Genomic DNA, 17754 nt, shown 5'->3' with positions numbered 1-17754 from the left:
TTTGGATGGTTTTTGGTGTGTCTTTTTGGACCAAGAAAAGTGAGCTCCGTTCTCAACCGTCATATGGACATGCAGTGCTGCACGGAGCCCCGCTGTAACTCAGAGAAGCCACGGAGGACTCTGAAACTTCTCCCAGCCCTTAGTCGACATGAGGGTGAGTAGATAATGAGTGAAATTTGAATTTTGGGTGAACTATCCCTTTACAGCTCGACTGGGGAGACTGTTAAGCATCTGCTCAAAGATTGTAGGCCAAACTCTTGAGCCAATTTTTAGAGCTGCATACACTACTAGACGAATGCTGTCCCTGGCAGACAATATTTTGTCCGACCCGACACATGTTTTATTTGAAGAAAACCAGTTGTGCTGCCATCCAACAGGAGATATAGAGTCCCTATAGCTGGATCAAATAGACTGAGGAACTCTTTTATTCCTCAGTCTGTTAATATGTCGACTCAGAATCCAGGATTAAAAAGGTTAAGAGGTTGTTTGACCCGCATGAGTGTTGGCTGTTTGTGTGTTTTTCTGAGCCTTTTTTGGCATACACCTGCAAATTGTTTTTGTTTTTTTCTTCTTTTTGTAATCAATATTGAATGTGCTCACTTTTTCTCCTAACTTGTAACTTTAAAATAACTTGTAGTGGCCGAGGAGGAAGAAAAGTCCGGTATCTGTCACTCGTTTGGCCGTTTCTGTGGAGTGGGCAGAAGCAGCAGCAACAGCCCCGAGGACGTCGTCGAGGAGGAGACGCAGGAGGAGCAGATGCCCGACATCAGCGAGGACCCGGTGTTCAGGAACATAGTGAACGCAAACGCTTTAATCATGATGACTGTGGCTGTTTTTATGTGGGGCTACTACGCCTAACAAGAGTCCTTCCTGCTCCTGAAACCTCCTGAAAGTTTGTATCTGGGTATAAATCTAAATGGGTTTTATTTGCTCCACAGTCACAGCAGTGTCGCCATCTGCTGGTGATGACTCGTCACTACGCTGTAGATAAAAACGAGTCTAGAGGTTCAGAGCAGGTAGAAGATGGTAAATCGTGCAAATATCCCCAGTCTCACTTCAGTGTGCAGCCAGACTGTGGATTTTTTGTTGTTTTTACTTTAATTTTAAAGGGTGCTGCCTAAAAAAAGGTTACAATACCACTACTGTTTATTTACATGTTTATTCAATAACCTGAAACAACAGGTGTGAAGCAATTTATGTTTGGACATCAGGTAAAATGTAAAAATATGATAATAATAATAATGTCTTTCAAAGCTTTATGATTTGTTTTCAGTAATTTTTACTTTTCACATTTTAAAAACTTAAGATACAATTATGTTTTTGTTTTTAAATACCTTCCTACACTGGAGAGATCAGTGAAATGTTTGTCAAACACTAATATTCACATGTTCCTGTTGCAGACTAATGTGTGTTTCTGGTTCTTGTATTGCAAACAAAGCACTGTTCTTGACTTGTATACTTGGCCTTTTAATCCTGGATAAGAAATAATACAAAATCAGTGGTTCATTCAAAATACTTGCTGTTTCAGTTGTAAAAAGAAATAATAATGTGAAGTGTTACTTTCTATTCTGTTTCATAATAAACAGTTGAAATCTTGTTGGTCAGACTGAGTGCAGCTGTGATTCAACCTGATAAGCATCGTTAACGACATCATTTAATCAATCACTGTAGATAAAAACACTGTCGGTTAAGGTGAGACACTACAGGTGAATAGGAATACCACCATGAAACTTTAAACTTCAACATATTTGAGTCAGAAGTTTTTACAAAGGGAATTTTGGATATCTCTTTTTTATCATGATTAAAATGAGAAAATACTGTCACCAGCCCTAAAAAAAATCTAATTACGCCATGTTTTTAGGAATAAAATGTTGTAGAAATCAGGCTGTGAATGAAAAATCTCTGTAAAAACCTTCAGAATATAGAAAGGGATAAAACTGGAACGTTTGGTGTCTGTAGGTGCTGCTGAAGCGGAGATTTCTAGCTCAGAGTCTGAGGAAAAACTCATTTTGCGGCCTTTTGGAAGATTTGTATTCCATTGATTGTTATTGTCAATTATACTTTTACGATTGGTTGCCGATAAAGAGAAAATTACATAAATTTTGCAGGTACACAGTTTACCACAGTAGCGTGCTGACTTTACAGACAAAATGAAGTAAAATAAACACCTCAATGTAGATTTTCTACCATTTCTTTCCACTTATTCTGAAAGAAGACTTGTCAAGGAAGCAAAACAGCCTAAAATCTCAAAACTGATCGGTGCCACCATAAAGTTACAGACTCGGTATTGAGTTTTTTTAACACACCACACGGACCAGGTATCGATTCAGATTTCCAGTTTTTTAATCATCACTTCTGTTTTTTATTTAAGCAGATATTTTCCATTAGCATTGTACATGTCTGGAACCTACAGAGTTCTCCCATGACAACCCGACCGTCCTCCCACCTCCATGCAGAGTTTCAGATTCATTCATCATCACATCATCATCATCAGTCCTTGAGCGTCCAGTCTGTCAGCTTGCAGGTGAAGGAAGTGTAAAAGCAAGGGAAGGAGGGGAGGAGAGAAAGAGAGGGGGGGAAGAGGAGAGGAGAGAGGTTTCTTTTCTTTTCTTTTGTGTTTCCAAGAATGAAGAGTCGCAGCCGTCACCGGGCGCTGCTCGTCTCACACTCCCACATAAACAGAGTTAATGGGTGGATCCAGTTAGAGCTCCACTTGTCTTAGTCGAGCGTCTGTACATCTCGCCGCTTACAGGGTCCTGTGCAACTCCCAATACTCTTTCTTTTTTGATCGTGCGTGAGGTATCTGACGCCTCTATCTCCTGCAGGTTGGTGGGATTAAGGGGTAAAGAGGTAGGGGGGCTTTTAAGGCTGGAAGCTGGTGTAGAGTGTTTCTGCAGAGTCTGTCTGTCTGTATGTGGTTGGTTGTTGTTTGTTGGGTTTGTTTTCACTCGCTTCAAAGCATGAACGACGGCTTTGGCGAAAGCTGCCCTCTGCCGAATCGGAGGACGGAGGAGGAAGGAAGGGAGGAAGGAAGGAGGAAGGAAGGAAGGAGGAGAGCTGAGGGGTTAAAACAAAGATGGCAGTATTTAAAAAATACATCTTTGTAGCATGAGTAGGCCCACAGACTGACAACAAGGGAGAACACAGTCCTCAAGAATAAAAGCAAAAAACACAACGGCAAACATTCTCTGACACGCACTCCAATAAAAACAGCCAAACAACAACAAAAAAAACCAAAAACAAAAAAAATGGCAAACAAGCAAGTCAATCAATCCATACAAAGTGACATCAGGCCTTTCCAAAGTGACATCAAGTTTCTCTTTTTTAATCCCACTGGTCTTAAATCAATAAAGTCCATCTCCCATAATTCTCTGTAAACCAGATCGTAACTCGGCGGCTCCTCTTTTTTTATGGCTGGTCAGCAAGGTTAGGGTCCACTCTGAAACAACGACGGCATGAACGAGACCGCGCCGTTATAAAAAAACCAAAAAAAAAAAGAAAACCAAATGGTATGGCTATTTCAGAATTAACATCAGTGACACAGGCAATGATTTCAGCAGCATTATCAGGGGACTGATCGACAGAGTAGAGTACGTTACAGCACATTCAGAAAAATAGAAACTCATGGCGCAGGACAGGTACAAATGGCATCATCGTCTTGTACAACGGAAAATCAAGTTTGCTTTATACAATCACATTTCTATAGCAATGCTCAACATTCGACCACTGAAAAAAGGTTTTTTTTGTTTTATTTTAATAATAAACATCTGTCGGGACTCGGTACAGCTCATTCCTCGAAGCACCATTGTACAGCTAACATGGAGGTTTGTGATAACGACACACGACACACAGAACAAGAAGTATCTGGGGGGGGAGTGAGGAGGGGAAGGGGGGGGGGGGCAGTAAAGCAGGCTCTAGGGCATTACATTTCTATGCGTCACTTTATGAATGCTAATCTCAATCAAATACACTGCAAAGTTTTCACATGAATTATCTAACAACCATGTATGGAGTTAAACAGAAACCCGAATGATTAAGAGGCAGAAAGAAGAGGCTGACTGACTGACTGACGGACTGACAGCAGCAGAGAGGAGGAGGAAGAAGAGGAGGAGGAGAGGACCCCAACCCTGGTATGTATGCAAACGTTTCAAAAAAAAAAAAAAAGGTGCCACTCCTGACACAGTGGAGGGAGAGAAGAGGGAGAATCTGGAGGGAGAGAAAACACAACAAAACAAAACAAGGCAAGGAGAGCGACACACCTCTCTTCCTTCTTTACCTCTCACTCCGTGTGTGAGAACGGAGCGCTGGAGCGAAGAAAAACAACAAAAACTGTTCCTGGAGTGCTGATTTCTCCTTGTACTCCTCTCTCTTTCTCCCCGTTTGAGATGAGAGGGAGAAGCGAGGGAGGAGGAGGAGGAGTTGGTGCTGTATATAACGCGAGGTGCTCTCCTCCCCCCTCCTCTCTACCTCGCCTCCTCCCTCCGGCTGCTGCTGTCCTCCCTCTTGGTGCGGACGGGCTGCGAGCCGTCGGCGGGCTGCTGCACCCAGTTGTTGTCGTGGAGACCGACGCGGCAGCCCGGCGTGTCTTTGTCCGTGCGCCGGCAGCACATCCAGTAGGAGCGTCCGTAAGGCAGGTCGTGGTGGTAAGGTTTGGGGTGCCAGCGGCACAAGGAAACGTCCCCGCGCTCGTACTGCCGCTTGCACTGCTTGCAGGGGTCGTCCCTGTACAGAGGGTCTTGGTTCCAGCGCGAATCCACCGCCCGCACGCCGTACGTCTCGATCAGCGCCTTGAAGTAGTGGCACGTGCACTTGAGGGCGGCGAGCGAGCGCGTGGGCAAGTAGCCGAAGATGTTGACCATGATGTGGTCGGGCAGCAGCAGCATGTACTGCCGCGGCTCGAGCAGACGCTGGATCTGAAACCGGATCTCCAGGAAGTCGTGGGACACGTGGCGGTAGAGGCGGCACAGCGACGGGTCCGAGCAGTCCTCGCCTACGCCGCCGCCGCTGGGAGAGTCCGGCCGCGTCGCCCGCTCCCCGCCGCCGCCCATCGCCGCCCCAGGCCCGTTGTTGTTGTTGTTGGCACAGTCCAAAGAGCAAATTCCCGAGCCGCCGCCGCCAGAGCCCATTCCTTTCACGTCGTCCTCGGCGCAACGCGGCGGCGGCGGCTGGAGGAAGAAGAGCTGTCCAGGAGGCGGGTCGTCCGAGGAGGGGTCTACGGTGGAGCTGCCCACCCCGCCGCCGCCCCCACCGCCGCCGCCGCCTCCCCCGCTCGGCATCGCAAAACAGACGGTCTCCTCCTGCACATTCTCCGTACTGTCCTTGCCGTAGAACACGCACTGGTCCACGGCGCCCGTCACCACCACCTCCACGTGGAAGCCCGTCACTCGCTCCCGCCCGACGCCGACGCCGGCCGCCTTCTTCTCCTCCTGCGTCGGGTCGGGGCTGCCGCACGCCGCTCGGTCCGAGTGGTGATGGTGGTGATGGTGGTGATGATGGTGGTGATGGTGGTGGTCGCCGCCGTCGGGTTTGGGCGCAGCCGTGGTGGCGGCGAGCAGGAGGCTGCCGGGGTCTCTGGACGAGGGGCTGACGAGCTGGTAGAGGTCGCAGGTGATCTTCTCCTTGGCGCGGGCGGCCGCCTGGTTGCCGCCGCCGCCGCAGCTCATGAACATGCAGCGGGACCGGCCGGCGGGCTCCAGCTGCGACCGCGGGTCCAGATTCGAGACGCGGAAAGCTATCCTAACCTCGCCGTGGCTGTGGCTGTGGGTCGGGGGCGGAGGAGGCGTTACGATGCCCGACTCCCCTCCTCCTCGCCGATGCTCCTTCTCTCTGTCTCGGTTCGAGGAGGAGGAGGAAGAGGAGGAGTCCGTACTAGAAGAAGCGGCGCCGCCCAGGTGGAGCCGGTTCTCCAGGTTCTGGGACTCGAAGTGCGCGATGGCCTGAGCGACTCGACACGACTCCTCCTCCTCCTGCTCCTGCTGCTCCTCCTCCAGCTCCTGGTCCGTCTGGATGGGAGATGACGGCGGCTCCTCCTCCTCGGCCTCTTTGGACGGCTGCGGGCCGTTGGAACTGTCCGACACGACCACCATGGGCGTGGGGTCCGACACCGTGCCCCGCAGTACGGTGTGCTGGTTGAGAGGCGTCGTGGTGGTGGTGGTGGTGGGAGGGGCCTGGTTCCCGTGAACAGCCACGATCCCCTGGAGCGCCATGGCGGTCCGCTGCTCGACCAGGGCGACCATCTCCGCCACCGACAGGAGGTCCGTTTCCGTCACGCCTCCTCCCAGCGGCGGCTCGTCGGGGCCGCAGGGCGGGAGAGGGGAGTCATGGCTGAGCTGCTGCGGCGGCTCCGAGGCCTGGGAGCGCGTCGGAGGGTCGTAGGAGGAGCATCGTCTTCGTCTTTTGGCTTTGCTGCAATCGGTCGCCCAGTTTCCTTTCACCTGGAGGACGAGGAGGAAAATAAATATGTTAAAAAATAATGTTAAAAGAAAAACAATAAAAAGAAAGTATCCAAAAATAATAATGTTAGTGTTTGTTTATATTTTTAAAGGGACAACAAGGAGTTTCTCCAGCTGCAGAACGAAAAATTCCGCGACAATAAAAAAGTCTCATATTAATGTGGATGAATCTACGTTACCCACACTTGTTAACGCCGAATCGGCGTTTATGGTCGGAACTACGACGGTATGTGATCGTCTTCGAACCTCTGACTTCAATTCTTGATGAATGAAAACATGAGTCTGTCTTGCACCGGTCAAAGAATTTCACGGTGCACGCGGAGGCTCATAAATGTAGTGTGAAAACGCTTTGCTTTTCCAAAACTCCTCGTTGTCCCTTTAAGTACAAATGAATAAAAGCAAATCACGATGAAACCTCTAGTTTTGACTCCACTCATCTGATTCTGTTTTCTTTTTCATTTTTATTTATTTTTTTCCCTCTCTCTATCTCTTTCCTGTACTTTCTTTTATTCTTTTTTCTCTTGCTTTTAATTCTATGTTTAATGTTTCCAATTTTTACTATTTTGGGTTTTATTTTACAATAATTTTTAAAAATTATATGTTTTTATGTTGTTGTTTTTTTCTCCCCCGTTTCAAATTCTTACTGTTAAATGTATAAAGGCAGATGTTTGTATTAAAGCTCCATCTTTTTCATAATATTCATAATTCATAATAATTATTATTTGTGTTGTTGTTCTTGTCATCGCAGTTATTATCACCCCACTATAACATACTGTTCCCAGGAGAACTTGTTACCTTCATGGCGCTGGGCCGCGGCGTTCCTGCTCCGCTGAACTGGTGTGCGACGAAGAAGGCGATCTTCTCCTTGGTGTTTCCCGGCTTGATGACGTACCAGGTGTCCAACAGCACGCGGCCGTCTTCCATCTGAGACCCGGACGTGGGCGGCGAGGGAGGGGCCGAGGCCGAGGAGGAGGTCGTCAGCGGAGGAGCGGCAGGAGGAGGAGGAGGAGGAGTGAGGGCGCTGGAGTCGAGCTCGGGTTCAGGTGGCGTGTTCTCCGAGCCCACATCCTCCTCTTCCTCCTCTCCCTCCTCCTCCGCCTCTCCTCCGTTCTCCTCCTGCGCCCCCACGATCATCCCTCCATCTTCACTTCCATCCACCACCACCGTCCGTCTGCCGGCGCCCGTCGAGGGCTCGGCCTTGCAGAGCGAAGGGGACCCCGCTCCGCCGCCGCCGCCGCCCCCGCCGCCGCCGCTGCTGCCCCCTGAGCCCGGGCTCCTGGCTTTGTTCTGGGAGTAGGTGCCGAAGGGGCGCGGGCACCACAGGCGGATGTGGGAGAAGGTGTCTCGGTCCATCAGGAAGCGGCCGACCACCGGGGCATCTCTGCATCTACGCTGGCCAGCAAACACCCCGAGCCAGAGCTCTCATCGTCGGCTCCCCGCGCCCTGACGACGACGGGCGCCGTCTGTCCGCCGCCGAGCTCACCACCACCGGCAACAACTCTGGGCATGCAAACCTGCATCAATAGGAGGAATAGGAGGAGGAGGAGGAGGGGGGAAGAGATAGGAGGAAAAGGGCGGGGAGGGGAAGAGAAAAACAACACTGTTGAGATAACGGCAGAGAGTTCATATCACCAGACCGGCTATGCTCGGGATCAATTCAGATAATCAATAACCAATCGAGTCTCTCTCTGTGTGTGTGTGTGTGTGTGTGTGTGTGTGATAGTTGCCTTGAGGTACAATTCAGTCAGGCTGTTGTGAGAGAGACAGAGAAGAACAAGAACTATCATCGTATTATCATCATCTGAACTTATCACAAGTGGCCTCCCGACTTCAGCCCAAACTCAATTAGCAGTTACATTTTGCTCCTAAGATCATCTCCCCCTCCCCCCTCCCCTTCTCTGCTTCAGAGCGCTTTTTAAATCAAATTAAAAAGGGTTTCCATTTCAGGTTTTGGTGTCTTGTCTGAGGCCGGCAGATGAAAGCCGGGAAGATGGATCACAAAAAGCTCCAGCGAATGGACCCTCCCCTCTCCCTCTCTCTCCTCTCCCCCTCTCTCTCCCTCTGCTCCTCTCCTGCATCTCGGTGCTTCAAAGAGGACTTTGCTTAATAGGAGGCAACACAGGGAGGAGCATGCAGGCATATGCTGGACCTATTTTTAGAAAAACAGCAGGAGGAGGGGGGTGGGGGTAGTAGTGAAACTGCTGTAGTGGAGTGGTGGTGGTGGTGGTGGCCCTCCCTGTTCTCACCCCTTTCTCCCGGCCAAAGAGCTTCTATGCTACAGGCTTGGAGGGGGGTGGAGAGGGGAGGGGGGTTGGAGGTGCCTTCAGTCAGTTCACCCAGCGTGCTTTGCTTCTGCAGCGATGCCAGCTGCAGCGGCTGCCAGGAACGTGCCTGCATGCTTAAAGAAGAGCGGAGTAAAGTGGCAAATGGAGCAACACGTTTGGCGCACAGCTGATCTGGAGGCCGGAGTTACACTTCATCCGTTTATTAGTCCTCCTAAGCTGCTACGCCTCAGGTTACACACACTACTGTATATATACACACACACACACACACACACACACACACACACACTACATGTTCAAACTGTATTATAAGATTAAAACAGACGCGGACATTTATTTTCTGAACTGGACTGGACTTTTTCTTTCTCATATAATTGTGACTTAAACTGCATTTTGCCTGTTTAAGAATAAACTGCAACGCAGGCTAAAACACGTTAACATGGTTATCATTCCTACATAAGCCAGAAAACACAACAAAAACAGCAACAACTGGTCTCTGTGTTTTCTTCTTCGGGTGTTATAAAGGACAAATTTCTGTGGTGTGTCTCTCCACAACTACAGGTACAGACATGCAGTGAGCCGCAATGAACAGCTCCAAGTATGTGCTGATCTTCAAGAAGCACAGTACACCACTTATCTCCATTATATCCTCGTTTTTTTGTTAAGATCGTCATGTTGAGATGGTCATTTTGTCTTTCTGGTGGCAATTAGCACACATATGTATGTAGAACAAAAGCTTTCCATAAGTAATAGGACCTAAAATATCATTTTTGTTTTTAAAGTCATGGTTTTATAACACGGTATAACAAATCACCCCATTCAAAGCACGATTACATCTCTCTTTTTTCACTTTGACAATGTAAGACAACATTTCTTAGGGGAAAAAAATGACTTAAAAGAAAATCATTGGACTGAAAATGAGCTATAAACATGGCCTACGTGTGTTTCTGGAAGAATAAGTGGCCCCATGATGGAGGTTAATCAGTACATGAAGTGATTCATTCTCTGTTGCCATGTTGTTGCTTTGATCTTTATTGTTAAGCAACTTAAATGAAGAAATATTTGAAGTATTTACCGTTTTATTACTACTTCTAAGTCTCCTTGCCTCTGACATAATACGCAATGAACTGTAAGTCACACCCAGTGTTAGATTTACAGATTAACTGGTACATTCTGGGGTGTGGTAGCATCTCGAAACAAGTGGTCTGCATTATTGGCAGGTAACCAAGCTTGAGTAATGCACTGGGAGGGAGGACACACACACACAAAAAATAGAATAACCTGCAGTATAACAGGCTTCATATAAAACTGGTTTCAGCAGAACTTGTAAAGATGTTCCCTTATCACTTTGTAAAAAGAAAACATGGTACTAGAAATGTGTTGTTATAAATCCAGCTTGCTATGGTCAATGCAAGTTACTGTAGGGTGTGTTTTATTGGACACTAATAGTATAAGGCTACGTTCACACTGCAAGCTTTAATGCTCAGATCCAATTTTTTGTTTGGCTGTTCACATTACCATCTAAAATGTGGCCAGTGTGAACGGTTTGCGCAAAAGAACAATAACAACGACACCAGGTGCAGCGGCAGCACACTGTTGTACAAGAAACATAAAGGGAATGAGTATTTTCACTTTTATTTCGAAATGTCCGTGAAATGGAAGCTGGAATATGTCTGAGGAGCTCCTGAGGAGGAAAAGAGTGAAGAAAAAGAGCCAAACTCTGTACTTTAGTTTCAGTTAAGCTACCATTACTTTAGGAACAAACCTCCTGAAGTGTCTCAAGCCGCTGGGCAGCATTCGGTTTATTAAGAAACAACGTCAACAAGGTTATTACAACACAGAGTTTAACACCAAGTGTCCTTTTTTTAATTTATAATCTCCTCTGCTTCAGCTGTTCTGTTGTCGCCGCTGCTCGTCAAATTATCCAACGTTTTATCGAGCCGTTTTTTTATTACTTTGTGTTTGTGGTCCTGCCGCCGCTTCTTAAAACAAAACCTAGAGTAAACACTGTAAAGTGACGTAAAAGTCACATCAAATCCGCCTTAGCTGTGCACGCTCCGGTCACATTGGAAAAAATGTGAATCTGATTCAGGGGCACATTTGAAAGTGGCCTGTTTCTGATTCGAAAAATGTCAGATTCAATGTGACTTGTGCAGCTGTTCACACTGTCAAAAGCAAATCGGATATGTGTCACATTTGAGCGAAATAAACTGATTCAGGTCACTTGTAACTGCAGTGTGAACGTAGCCTAAGAAACTATGACAATATCCCACAATGTTACACAAGAAAGTTCCTCCTAGATCGGCCGTTCCTCTGAATTTTGACTCAGTAGCCTGTTTTCCATTTAAGCCACTGGACTCCCTGGATCCACTGGCTTTAAAAAAAACAAAAACAGGTCATTGTTGTGCTTCTGACACACTGAATGGGTGGCGCTTTGTACATTTGGACTAATGGAAAGGCTCAGAGAGGTGCAAAAAAGCTAACGCCGCCCACACAAGTGTGGTGAACCAATTCAAATGCTTCCTCTATAATCACACAGCAACAACTCAGCTAAAGAGCAGACAGATTATACTGTTGAGAGAAAAAAAAGCTAGTGAACGGGTTTTTTTTATTGTCCTTTCTCTCCCTGACCCCTTGTGACACACTCTCTCCCTTTAACCACTTTTATTCTCTACATCCTCTCCATCAACTCTTCTTCTTTCCCCCCCTGCCCTCCCTCGTTCGCTCTGCATCATGCAATCCATCTTTCGCAACAGATTGGATGGCATTATAAAAGTGGCTCGCAACAAGAGAGGGCGATCTGCTCGCTGCGGCGCTCCGGTATAAAGACGAGCAAACGAACATCATCCACCTTAACTCACCACAGACCACAGAATAATTAGCTCTCACCTTCCCGTGTGTGAATTTATGGCTGGAATAAAAAAGAGGTTGTGTCCACATTACTGCAGTTAAATCTGAAAAACACACTGCTGCTGACATTTGGCAAAGAAAAGGGACAATCTACTCTGTCACCTCCTCTCTCACTTATATTCCTCTTCAGCACAATTTATCTGTTGTTACTGCATCGATTTTGTTTGTAACACGAGCACATGTACAACTGTGCATGAATGTCACTAGTCGACTGTTAAGCGAACAGCAGTTTTCTGGGCGGCTGCACTGAGACCGGATCAAATCACTGTTGTTTCATGCTTGAGATGTCGTCTGACAACATAAACATTTACAAAGATGTATGACAACAATTCTCTTTGCGTGGTCGGCTCAACTGGCATCCACATGAGTGATCGGAGATTTGGTGGCAACTGAATGTTGGATTTCTAAAATTATGCGGCACAGCACCCACGCTTTATCATTATGGATGAAGCTCGGGTGCTGCTATGGATCATTTTGTCTTTTTCTATCCACATAACAGAAAATAAAACTGTATTTTCTGATATATCTGCTGCTTCAGAGTGTGTTTTCCAAAAAGCTCAGTTTCTGTGCTGTGAAAAATGTCAGTTCTCATGAATGTAGCCATGGACGCTAATTAAATCAAATTGTTTTGGGATTCTGTTTACTGATAATAACTTTGTGGGTTTATGCTGCTGCTGCTGTTCAAAATAAGCTACAAGTCAATACCTCAATGCCACAAAAATGAACCACTCAACAGATACTCAGTAAGTCAGACGCCTGTGAAAGACTTCTCACATGTCGAATATCTCACATCCAGTCAGTGAATCCGTTTCCAGTAGTCCATATTATTCCGCAAAACTCAGGTTAAGTTATTAACAAGTTACCTTTTTCCCTCTTCATTTGAAAGAGTTCCGTGCAAATGAAGGCCTGGGTTTGGTTTTAAGCTTTCTGCATCAACCTAATCCTTCAAATCCTGTCAAAGCGTAGTGGCAGCGAGAGGCAGCACAGCAACGCCGCCCCGGTGCAGGGGACTGCATCGTTGTGTCTCCAAGCCGTCTGGCAAATTAACTGTCAAAACGAGAATGATTTTCTGTGTGTGTGTGTGTGTGCGTACACTGTGTATTACCGAACATGTAAATGTCCACACATACTGTTCTGCACAGCTCTGAACGTAGGCAGCAGGTAGGACATGTTGCCCTAGATGACACTAGATACCGAACCACAGTGTTGTTGCGACTGAAGCCTCTGTGCTGAAAAGGTGAGGTCGTCTGTTCAAAACGGAGGAGAGGTGTCGAGCTATGTAACCTACATACATACTTTTGTCAATAATCCAGAGTACGTCTTTCCTCCTCTGTCTGAAAGAATCCGATTAAGTTTTTCTAACATTGCGAAACATGAGATTCACTGATGTCTGACTGTGGATCAGTGCTGCAGTGAAGTCACAATGTGGAAATCCACAGAGCACTGAGTCAGTGTACAGCTACTTACAACACTTACACAAATGTTTACAAGGTGCCGATTTGTTCAAAAGTTACTATCCTGCTGTTTGCATAGAGACAGATTGCTAGCTTTGTCCTATTACATTTAAAACTGAATTTCTGCCGGACTGGGTCATTTCCCTATACAAATCAAGAGCATGCACTCTCGCTGGGATAATGGTTTCACTATGCTAGGTGTGTGCAGCTCAGAGCACAAAGTATAACACATCCCCATTACATGCTGGTTTAGTTGGATTATAAATAGGTACACCAATTTCACAGTTTGTGGCTGTGGTTTTCTCTAATGCCATCATCTCACAGGTCTTGGACAAAAAAGAAGTCAGTCTGATTAATACAAAACTGTTTCATTCCAACTCTGCCTGCCCATACTGTCCACCAGCTCCCCTGCATGCTTTTTTTCTCCACAACATTTCAGCCAGATGGCCAAGAGCTGACAAATGATAATATTAAACCATGCCAAAAAGTCTTAGCTCAATCTCCCTCTCTGCATGTGCGCATGTGAAGACAATGCAACAGAACCGGGGCCAGCAGGCCAGCTTTGCTGCAAACTGTCAACAGAACAATGGAGCCGAGTGCATCACTCCAGCAGTAGCTGTCTGCACAGGAACATTATATGAGAGCGGCCCTGCTGTCAGGACACCTAGGAAGAGTGGCTGACTGTCCCGCAGGGCTGTCTGTGTGTCTCAGTGTGTGTGCGTCTCTCTGCCTGTTAGTGCTGAAACATTGTCACAAGTTAGACTTTAATGCAAGCCCTGATACTACAATCACAAAGGCCACTGTGTCAATAACCCAGTGTGTTTTCCTATTCAAGCTAAGGGCAAATGGTGCATCACCTAACAAAAATCACATTAGACAACACTATATGCAAGTGGGTTACTTCAAACTCTACAAAAGTGATGGTTCTGCTTGACTGATAAGAGTATAAACAACAGATTATAATCTGTTCTTGTTCATCAGGGCTCATGTATTTACTCCTTACAGCAACAGGGTCGTCAGTACAATGTGCCAATTAGTTTATCCACATATGTATATAAATACTCAATGTTTTGAGTGTCAGTTTGTCTCTTGTGCGTATTGTGATCCAGATATTCGAGAAAACAAAGGCCTACAGGTCACTGCCATGTCTTTTTCCTGGTTTTGTTTTGATTGAGCTTAAATTAGCGTCAATTGCACCAACTTCTCTTGTCACAACCACCAAATCAAGCGTGGAAAAAAACATACACACCGTAACTAGAAACAACAAGAACAACATTTATCCGATAGTCAATTATGACTGGTGGCAATCACCTTTGAACCAACCACTGGCTGCTGGTTACTCAACTAGCAAACACTTAGCTTCCATAGCGTCGCACTAAAATGTTCAACGTCTTTACAGTGGTCAAGTAGCAACCACCTTGTCTGTTTTCCGTCCATTAATATTTAATAGTAACTTAGGCCCAAAGCAACTACGCTTCAAGGAACTTTAAAAGCACCTCACGCAGTGTCTATATGGGTATTTACTTACTTTCAGTGTAAATAGACCCGTAACTAGTTAACGAGCTTTGCTATGCTAACTCGGTAGCACAACTTACCTGCATAATAACATGACAACGTTCGCTAGCAAGCTAACAAGATACAAAAAAAACCCCTCTACATTATATTTTGCTAGCCAACTTACCTCAGCTTTGGGATCCCAAACTGTCGATGACAAGTGTTTCCTCGGTGTTGTATTATTTCGCTCTGACCAAAAACCAGTTTGTCTGGTGAAATGCAGGTGACACGAGTTAACTATCCGTGTCCAGTCCACGTAGCTAAAAGCTACCTAGCTCACGCGCTGGGCTAACGTCGACATTAGCCTGCGAGCTAACTGTCTATTATCAACCTTGGCTACTGGTGGCGGCGGACGGTTGCTATCGAACGCCTGTCAGTTGTTGTCAGTTGAGCACAACCGCCGCGGCTGACACTGACCGAGCGCTTCGTTGTTGGGGGACTCTCTCTCTCTCTCTCTTTCTTTCAGGCAGCGGTCGGTCTTCCTTTCCCCCCCTGCTCCGTTATCTATTTAGAAGTGACACAAGCTTTCACGGTATGTTCTCGGGGATACCAAAATAATCAGTGTCAAAACGGCAGGACTGGAGGAGGAGGAAGGCCATCTTGTTGACAAGCAGCTGCATAAGGCCCGCAGCCAATGGCAACGCAGAGTCGATGGTGTGCCCATATATGGCGTCTGCACAGCTCCCTCCCTCTGCTGCCCCTCTCTGCTGCCCCTCCTCCCCCTCCCACCACCACCACCACCACCACCACTACCACTCTCACTACACTGGACCACACTGTAGGCTACAGTGGCCGCAGCATCAAAGGTCACTGTGTCAAAGACAGGTGGGAAAACCCGAAAATGCACCTATTATGCACATTTATAGTAGCTGAGTTCTTCCAGAGTGTGTCGCCAACGTCACACTGTAATTGTGCCTTATATCATCATAATAAAAAAAGCCCTATGTAATATCATGTAATGTAGCCTACAAAATGTAATGCTGTTCATGTGTATGTGTGTGAGTGCCTGTATGTATGGGTATGTCTGCATATAAATAAATATATATATATTTTGAAAAACATTTTCTTATTCCTGTGTTTTACAGTAGGCTACAGTCATGCGCTTTGTGCATTTCACTGCACTTTTTTAACCCTGGTTTTAGCCTTGCATCTGACAAATAAAAATATCTATCTATCTATCTATCTATCTATCTATCTATCTATCTATCTATCTATCTATCTATCTATCTATCTATCTATCTATCTATCTATCTATCTATCTATGTTTCACACTTGGTCAGAGAAAGAAAGTATTTGTCACAGTTGCATTGATATTGACATAGTGATATTTATAGTGATGTTGTACAATGTAAGTCAAAATGTAATTTTTTTTAAAATTTTAATATCACTTCTTGTCCTATTTGGATTTTTTAAAAACATTTTTAAAATTTATTTCAATTCAGTATAGACAATACTGGGCTATTTTTACTTTAACTATAGAAACTGACATACATTACAGTAAAAGAGAAAAGTACAAGACAAGTTGAAAAAGGAAAGAAAAAACAATATACAATCTGACAGACAAAAAAATAAGATCAAATAAAATAAATAAATAAAATCACATTTAGGGGAGGGAAGCGTGGCCATTGATAAAAAGTGTTATTACCTTATGCTAAACAGCCTTACGCTGTGGAGCATATGTTGCCGCTTATTCTAAGGATAGTGTAATGTGTGTCTTTGCATAATCAAGAAAAGGTCACCATATTTTATTGTAGTTACTTGTTGAACCTTTCAAGGAGTGTCTTACATTTTCAAGTTTGAGAAAATAAAGTAGGCTACAGTCCGATTTGGATTTTTACATTTTCTACCCTCTCTCTTGTCTGCATTGACCCAGTTTGCCAGCAGGAATCATTAAAGTTTCATTTTATCTTCCAAAACCTGTAAGTGCCTGTGTGTGTATGTGTGTGTTAGACATGAAACACTCAGGGTTATTTTAGCATCAGCATCAGTTCTTTACTGGTTTTGCTGGTAAAAGCCTGCATTAACATTAATCTTCAGATAAGTACGGGTGGAGAGAACAGTATGTGTGTCACAATGGTCAGTATGTTCTGCACATCTGAATTTCAGATAGGATGGAGGAGGACAGCAAAAATCGCATATGTAGCACCTTCTCAGACAGTCCAGCAGAGGGCCAGACATCCCTGCTGCTGGGGTCCATCCTGGAAATAGTATTCCTGCAGTGAATACCTACCTGAAAGACAGTTTTGATAACAAGCCACCATCATTGTGTTTTTCCAATGATATGTCCTAATGGCTTACTCTATGTGAGTAAAAGTATGTCAACTTCTGTCCTACACATTGTTAACAAGTGGAATTTGTTATCAAATAACTATTTGTACTGTTCTTATTGGCAGCAACTTTTGTCTGATTATGATTGTGCAATGATTCCCAGTGCCAAAAGTCTATAATTTTGCACATTTATTGCACGTATTCAGTATTCAGTATTCAGGTGATGGACGTTTACAGTTGAGAATAAATAATAGGTTATTACCCTGGGAATTATCACAATGACAGTATTTTCAAATCATTTTTATATCTGTGTAGTAGTTTTTCCTCCTGATGTCCTCTGGACTTTTAATGAGTAAAATAAAGAAGTCACAAACTTCTTATACAAATAATCAAAATGTAATGCCCTTCATGCAATGTCAGTTTTGCACAGAGGTCACAGTGGCTCCTACTGACTTGATCTTTACACTCTGATAATTCATATAGGACGAATATGTTTTCTTAATTTGTTTTTTTGCATTCTTTATCGTCTATACACACAAATTCTGCAGGTAAACACTGATAAAAAAAAAAAAAAATCTACACTTTACATTAAACAATGTCCTGACAGGAACTGATGATCATCTAAAATAAACATTTAAACATTATTGATGAATTATAGTTAAGTTATATTATATCATTGAATATTATTATAAGCCACCTGTACAGCGCGTCCCTTCTTCAGTTTGGTAACTGTACCTCGCTGCACGTGCATCCAACCGACAACACCCTCTTCACTCTCATTGGACGTTGTTTCATTCTAGCCACGCCCATCTCGACTCTAATTGGACAGTA

General features: G+C 45.2%; 2 protein-coding genes across 3 annotated transcripts in view; one reads left to right on the top strand and one right to left on the bottom strand.

Annotated features, from left to right (window-relative positions):
• The window catches only part of slc5a2 (solute carrier family 5 member 2), a 14769-nt gene extending 13091 nt beyond the window's left edge, over positions 1–1678 (top strand). For both annotated transcript variants that reach the window (XM_085794930.1, XM_085794929.1), the window contains one exon: positions 638–1678. In XM_085794930.1, the coding sequence (XP_085651056.1) occupies positions 638–858 (221 nt within the window). In that variant the 3' untranslated portion in view covers positions 859–1678. The remainder of the gene's footprint in view (positions 1–637) is intronic.
• Positions 1679–2323: 645 nt separating this feature from the next.
• fbxo46 (F-box protein 46) lies at positions 2324–15288 on the bottom strand. Its single transcript, XM_085794927.1, has 3 exons — positions 14783–15288; positions 7248–7966; positions 2324–6434 (listed from the first exon to the last, which is right to left on the bottom strand). The coding sequence occupies exons 2-3, from the start codon at positions 7803–7805 to the stop codon at positions 4464–4466; spliced, it is 2529 nt and encodes an 842-aa protein (XP_085651053.1). The 5' UTR covers positions 7806–7966; positions 14783–15288; the 3' UTR covers positions 2324–4463.
• Positions 15289–17754: the final 2466 nt, after the last annotated feature.

This window comes from Trachurus japonicus, chromosome 13, assembly GCF_045865225.1.
Source record: "Trachurus japonicus isolate A0001 chromosome 13, Traja_1.0".
Lineage (NCBI taxonomy): Eukaryota > Metazoa > Chordata > Actinopteri > Carangiformes > Carangidae > Trachurus > Trachurus japonicus.
The sequence above is the reverse complement of the archived record's forward strand: the minus strand, read 5'-3'. Positions and strand labels throughout refer to the sequence as shown.

Excerpts from the sequence above, each read along its gene's own strand:
- fbxo46 (XM_085794927.1), bottom strand. The coding sequence starts at position 7,805 with ATGGACCGAGACACCTTCTCCCACATCCGCCTGTGGTGCCCGCGCCCC. Across the intron at positions 6,435-7,247 it reads CGCGGCCCAGCGCCATGAAG|GTGAAAGGAAACTGGGCGAC; the intron begins GTAACAAGTTCT and ends CTCGTCCTCCAG.